The 8,114-nt window shown below is 67.4% G+C and overlaps 1 protein-coding gene across 1 annotated transcript; it reads right to left on the minus strand.

Moving 5' to 3' along the window:
- Nucleotides 1-1,596: 1,596 nt before the first annotated feature.
- CNN2 (calponin 2) lies at nt 1,597-6,929 on the minus strand. The gene is made up of 7 exons (XM_040593135.1): nt 6,813-6,929; nt 3,513-3,634; nt 3,070-3,136; nt 2,823-2,960; nt 2,556-2,672; nt 2,103-2,249; nt 1,597-2,025 (listed from the first exon to the last, which is right to left on the minus strand). The coding sequence occupies exons 1-7, from the start codon at nt 6,873-6,875 to the stop codon at nt 1,759-1,761; spliced, it is 921 nt and encodes a 306-aa protein (XP_040449069.1). The 5' UTR covers nt 6,876-6,929; the 3' UTR covers nt 1,597-1,758.
- Between the last annotated feature and the right edge of the window lie 1,185 nt (nt 6,930-8,114).

An 8,114-nucleotide genomic window follows, 5' to 3' on the forward strand; every position in this document is an offset into this window, starting at 1 on the left:
CCCGCCCTCCCCGCGCTACAAAGTAGCCACGGGCGTGACGTCATGGGAAACGGCTGTTAAAGGAGGGGGCAAGGGGTGTGCGAGGGGTAGGGGTCTATCCTCGTCGTCCCCGTTCCCCGCCGAGCCCTTGGGGTGGACGCCCCACGGGGCAGCGGGAGCCCCCCCATAGGCGCTGCAGTCTGGCGGGGGGGGTGCTGAGACCCCCCCGGGGGGACAGGTCCACCCGGGGCAGGGGGCGCACCCACCCTGCGTCTCCCCTCGCCGGACCCCCGAGGGACAGACCCTTCCCCATCAGGGTCCCCGGGGCTGTGGCAGCCTCGAGGTGGGGGACACCGGGGTGGCACCGAGGGGCTGGGGGGCAGAGCTGGCCCCAGGAGGGTCCCGAGGGCTGAGACCACCGAGCCAGTGTGGGCAGCACCCAGGGCCACCGCTGGGCACGGTCCTGGGGGCTCCCGGGGGACCCACTGCGGTTTGGGTCCTGCAGGTCCCTCGGCCGCGCTCAGGGCGATGGGGGGTCCTGAGCTCATGCCAGCGGGGTCTGGCTGCCCCGTGTTTAACAGCAGCGCCCAGCCCTGTGTCACGGGATGGCACATCCTTCGGGAACCTTCTATCGCCCACGCTTGGGACCAGCACACGGTGGCACCGTGAACCCCACAGCTGGGTCCCGGCTCTGGCTTGGCCCCGCAGGGACACGCAGCGACTCTTCTCCATGGAGCGCAGCACCAACACGAGGAGCTTGCACCAGAAACCATCTCCTGCTTAAGTTAAAAAGGTATTTTTTAAAAAACAACAACAAAAAAAAGGTTTCAATATAAGAGCATCTGCATTAAACGCCCCCCAGGAGGACAAGCAGCCAAGGGGCACAGCAATGGGCTGCACCATGCACCGGCGCTGCCCTGGCAGCTGCCCACACCGGGGCATCGCCCTGCGGTGCAGGATGCGGCCCTTGGAGCCAGCCTTGGCTCCAGCCTGCCCAGCGAGTGGATTACTGTGGCTTTGGGAGCTGTAGCCGGGTGTGCCAGTTCCCAGCCCAGCCCTGTGGCCACCACCGGGGCCTTGGAAACTTGGTCCCTACAATTTCGGGGGGGGGGGGGGGGAACAAACCCAAAAAAAGGCATTTTCAGCTTCAGCTTTTACTCTACACATGTAAGAGTGCAAGGCTGCTGGTGGTGCACACACATGCAAACACTCGCACGCATACTACCCATCCCCAGGCCAAGGCCCCACAGTGCCCTGGGTTACCCCCTGGGCTCCCCCTGTGCCTGGGGGTCTCTCCCAACCATGCTCACACCAACCTGACCCCCCCCCTTACTCTGCAGGGCTGAGCCGGGTCCTGCCAGCACAGGGACGAGAAGCAGTACTGGTGGCTGCGTGGGCAGCTGCCCCCGACTCCTTGCTGAGGGATCCAGGCACTGCCACAGCAGAGCATCACAGGGATGGGGTGGTGGGCGCCGGGTGGGAACACATCTGCGTGGCTGTGCGAGAGGAGATGCTGCTCCTCGGTGCTGGAGCATCTGCTACCTTCGTGCTGCAAACACCAGGGCTGTGCCAGGGCCTCAGGGCTCCCATGGGCTGTGGGAATTGGCCAGTCTCTTCTCTAGAAATGAGGTCTTTATTTCCTTGCTCAGAAAAATAGATTCATTTCATAATTACAAAAAAAAAAAAAAGTTTAAAAAGAAGGAATGATGACAGTAGAGGCTGGAATGTCGCTGGGTCTGTACATGAGATGCTGTGAGACGGGGCTGGGCAATGTCCCGCTCAGTAGCTCTCCTCCTCCTCACAGTAGTAGTGGTACCCTGGGGGGTCCCCACTCTGGTCACAGGTGGCATTGGCCACCTCGCCCTGGCTGCCCTGCGGGCAGTACTTGGGGTCATAGATCTGGCGACCGAGGCCGAAGACCTGACCGCTCTGGTTGGCACCCTGGTTGGAGCCCATCTGCAGTGACATGGAGGAGTTGTCGCACTTCTCTGTCCCCATCTTGGCATCGTAGATGTGTCTCCTGGTGCCCGGAGCTGTCATGCCCACCTGGAAGGACAGGATGGAGCAGAGCTCGGCCATGGTACCCTGTACCATCCCTCCCCACCACAGCCACAGCGGCTCACCTGGCTGGCACACTTGTTGGTGCCCATCTGGAGGCTGATGGTGGAGTGGTCCATGGGTGGCAGGATCTGGTTTTTGGGGTCATAGAGGTGCCTCCTGGTGCCATAGGCAGTCATGCCGGACTGGCTGGCACACTTGTTCGTGCCCATCTGACAAAGGGTTCTGGTGAGGACCATGTGCTTCCCTACACATGCCCCTTCCCCTCCCTCCCCATCTCACCAGAGGCACAGCCAGTGCTCCCCTACCCAGCCCAGGTGCAGCCTCTCCAGACTCCTGGCCATTGAGTGCCAGACATGGAACTGAGATGGTCCCAGATCCTGAGGACATCTGAGGCACCTTGAGCCTCGGGGCCTCCCAGCCATGCTTGGAGCTGCGACGGAGCTGGGGTTTTGATAAAAGTGGGGCTGCCCTCACCCAGCACCCCGGCCCCTGGGGGCACACACAGGGCAGCCCACCTGCAGCCCGATCACACACTGCCCAGCCTTCATCTTGGCCTCGTCAAAGTTCCTCTGCTGCTTCTCTGAGTACTTCACACCGATGTCCACGCCGCTCTGCATCCCCTTTGTCTTGGCCTGCCGGGGAGGAACAGTGAGGAAAGATGGGGGTCCCAGACCTCCCACCCTCTCCCTGGGCAGGCGGGGGGGGGGGGGGGGCTGTGGGGTCCCACGGGCACCACCCCAAGCTGGGGAGCCCTCCCAAGCCGCTCACCCCTGCACGCTCACCATGCCCGCCAGTGCCAGCAGCGACACCTGCACCTGTGTCAGGTTCCCGCTCTCAAAGAGGTCGTTGGCTTCAAAGAGGTCCACGGGGTTCATGCCATAGCTGGCCATGGCCTTGATGAAGTTGGAGAGGTTCTCGAGCTGGGGGCAGGGGGAGAGGGTTAAGACCCCGGTGGGTGATGGCGGAGGGGCTGAGGTGGAGCCGGGGCTCCGCAGCAGCTGGCTCGCAGGCAGGGCTGCCCCCACCTACCTGGTGCCAGTTCTGAGCTGAGCGGTTGATCTTCCTCACCGAGTTGGGCTGCAGCTTGTTCATGAGCCTGGGGGGAGGCAGGGGGGAGCGGGGGCTATGGCAGGGCAGAGACCCCAGGTGCGGTGGGGCACAGGCCCCTTTTAGGAAGGTTCAGCCCAGGTCTCCCCTGCAAGCATGAGGTGATCCCCCCCACCCCCAGGTCCCGGCTGATCTCCAGGGCTCCCCCCAGGCGCAGGCACTTTGGGGGTGACTCCAGCCAAGCAGCACCACAGAGAAAACCTCTGACTGCCATTAGCTGGGGGGGTCCCACCAGCACGGGCATGGCCGGCCCCAGCCCACTCTTCCCACCCCAAGGGCTGGCGGGGGTCCCTGGGAAGGCAGGTGCCCTCCTTCCCCATCTGAACGGGGACAAGGGGCTGTGCTTGGCATTGCCCGGGACTCACTCGCAGAGGATCACTCCATCTTTCAGCCCCTTCTGGAAATCGGGCCCGATCTGCTGCCCCGTGACGCTCTCGATCCATGTCCGCAGCTCAGCCTCCTTCTGCGGGTCGTACTTCTGGGCGAGCTGGGGGAGACGGCACGGGGGCAGCTCAGGCACGGCCCCAGCAGACACCCCAAAACCCTTACGAGGGACAGCTCCCCCACCACCACACACAGACCCACAGTGAGGTCTGGGGACAGCAGCCCTGTCACAAGCACCGTCTCTGGGAAGCCCTGGGGACGCTGGCAGTGCCAGGCTGGTCCCCAGGCTCTGCAGGGTGGTGGAGTGAACCCCCAGCCCCAGAGAACTGGGTGGTGAGGTGGGTGCGACAGGCCAGGCAGGCACGGCGGGCGGCGTGGATGGCCCCCTATTCGTTCAACCACAATTTTCTGGTGCACGGGGACCCCTCCGGGGCGGCAGGTGACAAGAGCCATGGCTAGGAGTAAAGCCACAGTGTGACTCCATCACGGGGGAGGACATATACCCCCACCTCCAGGCTCCCACATCCCCATCCATCAGCTGGTTTTAGCCTGTCTATACATACAATCTGGGGAGCAAGAGCAACTGGGATGCCCCTGCCCATGCCCCTGCCTGTGCCCCTGCCTGTGCCCCTGCCTGCACCCCTTGCACGGGAATGGGGCCAGGAGCACGAGCACGATGCTGCCATCAGACACAGGTGCTGGTGTGGCCGGATCCAGCGCGAGCCCACAGAACCCAGTGCCCCTCACACGTGGCAGCTTCTGAACCTTCGCAGGAGGATGAGGAGGAACTGTCCACGGGGGCTGGGGGGAAATGCACCCTGCAAGGGCCTGTTCATCCCAGTCCCCTGGAGCCCATGGGAGCCCGGCACTGAGCCCTGGGGGTCCCAGCCAGTGATGCTTTCCCCTCGGTGGGGCCAAACGCACGCGCTGCAGATTCCTTGGCTGCAGATTCCTTGGTCACCACGGCTATGCCAGGAATGTGGACGCCTCCTCCCAAATGGAGACCAGCTGCCCACGCCAGCAGCATCACCGCCAGCAGCATCACCGGCAGCGTCGTCTCATCCCTGGCCCATGAGGGAAGGAAAAGGCACCCCAGCCTGGGGCAGGAAAGAGGGGGCTGTGCAGGAAGCCCCCGCAAGCCCCAAGTGCTGTCCTGCCCCAGACTGGCCCCTCCTGCGCTCAGCTGGCACCCGGAGATGGCCACAAGGCAGCCACTGACCACTAGCCCACCCTGTCCCTTCCTGGTCCTCGTGCATGCTGGGGCTGTGAGTCTCCAGGGTCCTGGACATGGGGAGACCCCAGGATGGGCATGGGCTTGCCCCACTGCGTGGTGGGGAGATGCTAGCCATGCCTGTGGGCTGTGCAGAGCTGTGGTCCTGCAGCCCCGGCCCCAGAGGGCAAGCTTGGCTGGTGTGGGATGCAGGGATGGTCCAGCTGAGCAGGGTCACGCTCACCACACCATGTGAGTCCCAGCCGGGGCTTCCCACTGTCCTGCCAGCTGATTTTCTGGAGCGTGGGCTGTCAGCACCAGTTCCTTTTTCCACCCCACGGCAAGCACCGGGGTTTCTCAGGGGCAGAGGGGACCAGCCCAAGAGCAAAACCCACCACAGCCCAGTCTGCAAGGACTTGCATGGACTGGGAGAGTGCCACTGGTTTAACTGGTTCCCAGTCGGTGATGTCAGCCTCCAGCAGACACAACAGGGCAGTTAAACTGGCTTAAGTCTTGCTGAATCAAGCTGAAGCACCCAAGAGCACCCAGCAGCGAGGCTCCAGCACGTGTCCACCTGCTCGGCGCTGGTGCAGCCCAGCCCAGGTGCAAGCAGGGGCCCGTCTTTGCCCGGTGATGAAATGCAAATCCCCAGCGAGGCTGAGCAAGGGGAGCTCAGCCCCAGCCACGGCTGCAGCATCCCCGCAGCCACGCGTGGCCGAGTCCTGGCAGCGGTGCGGGCAGTGGCTCATCACCCCTTCTCCTCCCTGCCCCAGTCCCGTCCCCATCCCAGCAGCTCCCATGTCACCGGGCAGGGCACAGCCACGCAGGGCCACCGGCCAGCTGCCCCCAGGGCCAGCAGTGACCACAGCTCAAGCTCTGCTCGCCCAGGGCCGGGCACAGCCCAGCGCTGTGGCTGCTGCCCGGGGTGGCAGCGGTCCCTGGAGCCCAGCCCCAACCACAGCCCCGGGCTGCACAGCCAAGGGAAGGGGTTGCTGTGCCCGCTCTGCTGCCCCCAGCCCGGCGGGACCCCTGTGCCCATAGTGCCAGAGCCCCCCGCCACAGCAGCGCAGCCCCCTGCAAGGGGCACAGCGAAGGCAGCGATGGTGGCACCTCGAGCACCCAGTGCTGCCCACCAGCACCCAGCCCCCTCCGGCACTGTGGGGGAGGGGAGCGCCGAGCTGCCCGGGCAGGGGGTGCTGGCAGCCAGGGCAGCTGCCTGCTGGCGGGGGGCCAACAGCCCGGCGGGGGACACCGGTTCCCCTTTCCCCTTCCGGCCCCGCGGCGGCTCGGTGGCAGCTCGGCGGGCGAGTGGCTCGGGTGTGCGAGGCCTGAGTGGCCAAGGGTGCCCCAAGGGTGCCCGGCCGGGGGTATCCGAGGGGCAGCTGTGGGCCGGGGGCTGCTCCGGCCCGAGTCCCACCGGGGCCACCAGCCCCCTCCCCAGCGAGGCCGGGCCGGAGCGTCCTGCCCGAAGACGCGGAGCTGCGGGAAGCGGAACGCAGAGAAGCTCCGGGGAGCCGCAGCGAATGGTGTCCGGAGCCGCGGGGGGTCGGGGTCATCGCCCCCAGCCCCGGGTGCAGCCGGACGGGAACGGTGCCCCGGGGTTTGCTGGGGGCGGTGGCGACAGCGGTCACTGAACCGGGGTGGGCCAGGCAGCCGGCGCCCGGGACCCCTCCCAGCCCCGGCATCCCCGGCTCCCCATCCTCCCGGGATGCCCTGTTCCGCATCCTCCCGGCTCCCTCTCTTCCCACAGCCCCCCGGTTCTCTGCCCTCCCGGCACCCCGGGCTCTCTGCTCGCCGGTGGCACCGGGACCCCCCGATCTCTATCACTGGGACTTCTCTACTGTCCGCCCCGGTGGCACCGGGACCCCTCCGGCTCCACATGCCCGGAGTGCACCGGGACTCCCCGACTCTCCAGGACCCCAGGATGCAACAGCGACTCCCCAGAGGCACCGGGATGCCGGGTCTCCAAGGCCGCCGGGAGCACCGGGAGCCGCAGCGCCCGGTGGCCCCGTTCCCCCCCGATCCCCGACTCTCCCTCGCCCGGTGGCACCGGACCCCCGCTGGGGCTCACCCTGTTCTTGACCTCGGCGGAGAGACCGTAGGACGGGCCCTTGTTGAACTGGGAGCTGCTCATGGCGGGGAGCGGGGAACGGAACCGGTACCGGAGCGGGGCGCGGGGCGCGGCGGGGCGGGCGGGGCGGGCGGGGCGGGACCGGGCCCCGGCCCCCCCCGCGCTGATTGGACGGGACGAAATGCCCAAATAAGGGCAGGAGCGGCCGGAGCGCCGGGACGAGAGGGGGGAGGATTGACGCGGCGACATTGGGGACCGGGTCCGGTCCCGTCCCGTCCCGTCCCGTCCCGTCCCGTCCCGTCCCGTCCCGTCCCGTCCCGTCCCTTCCCTTCCCTTCCCTTCCCTGCACTTATAGACAGACACACACACACCCCCCAACAGACACACAGACACACCCCCCACCCCTACACCCCCCACCCCCCCACCCCCCCCTACACCCTCCCCCCCCCCCCCCCCCCGTAGGCGGGCCCACCCCCCTACCCCCCCCCACCGCCATAGGCAGGCACACGGGCGAGCATCACCCAATACACACGCATACACAGATGCGCGCACCCCGGCCCGCACTCCCACCCACGGGCGCCGCCGGCCACGCGCACCCGCGGCCACGCGCACAGGCGGGGCACACGGAGGCGCACACCTCCCCCCCCCCCTCCAACCCATTACACACCCCCCGCTCCCCTCGCCCGACCCCCGGAACCCTCCGCAGCCGGGCCCGGGCCGGCCACCCCCAGCCCCGCTGCCGGCAGGTGGCCCGCTAGACGCGGCCCCGCCGTGGGGTCCCGGGCCCGAAACGGGGTGTCGTCGCCCCCGGGCCACCCGCGGGGACCCGAACAGCCCGGGGGGCAGCGGCAGGGGGTCCGCACGCTGCGGGAATGGCACCCCGCGGCCGAGCCGCTCCCGGGGTTTATCCAGGTGCTCTGGGCAGTAGAGGGGCTGCGTTACCCCACGGGTGGGTGTCACGGGTGGGGGGCCAGGGGCAGCGCAAGGACCCCAGGGGGGCAGCTAGGGCCGGGCCATCCTGGCAGTGCCACGGAGCCCACGGGAGACAGAGCTGGGAGCACCCCGCGGGTGGGGGCCCAGGGCCCTGCAGCCCACCCCCCCCCACACACCCCCTCTGGCAGTGCCCTGTGGGAGGGGGCTCGTCCTCCCCGGACTGATGGACACCCCCAAACAGGAGTGAACCCCACAGAGGCCTGGGGTCCCGCAGGTGTCAGCTCTGCTGCCACAGAGCAGGGCTCTCTGACCACCCCCCTACCCCCCCCCCATGCAGCCCAGGGGTGCAGCACTGAACCCCCCCCTTGC

Source organism: Falco naumanni, chromosome 4 (assembly GCF_017639655.2).
Source record: "Falco naumanni isolate bFalNau1 chromosome 4, bFalNau1.pat, whole genome shotgun sequence".
Classification (NCBI taxonomy): Eukaryota; Metazoa; Chordata; class Aves; order Falconiformes; family Falconidae; genus Falco; species Falco naumanni.

What these genes read in the sequence shown, in the direction of transcription:
- CNN2 (XM_040593135.1), bottom strand. Translation starts at nt 6,875, where the DNA reads ATGAGCAGCTCCCAGTTCAACAAGGGCCCGTCCTACGGTCTCTCCGCC. An exon ending in CCGCCGAGGTCAAGAACAGG is followed by an intron (nt 3,635 to 6,812) that starts GTGAGCCCCAGC and finishes CGTCTCCCCCAG; the next exon opens with CTCGCCCAGAAGTACGACCC. An exon ending in TGCTGGCACTGGCGGGCATG is followed by an intron (nt 2,673 to 2,822) that starts GTGAGCGTGCAG and finishes CCTCCCCGGCAG; the next exon opens with GCCAAGACAAAGGGGATGCA.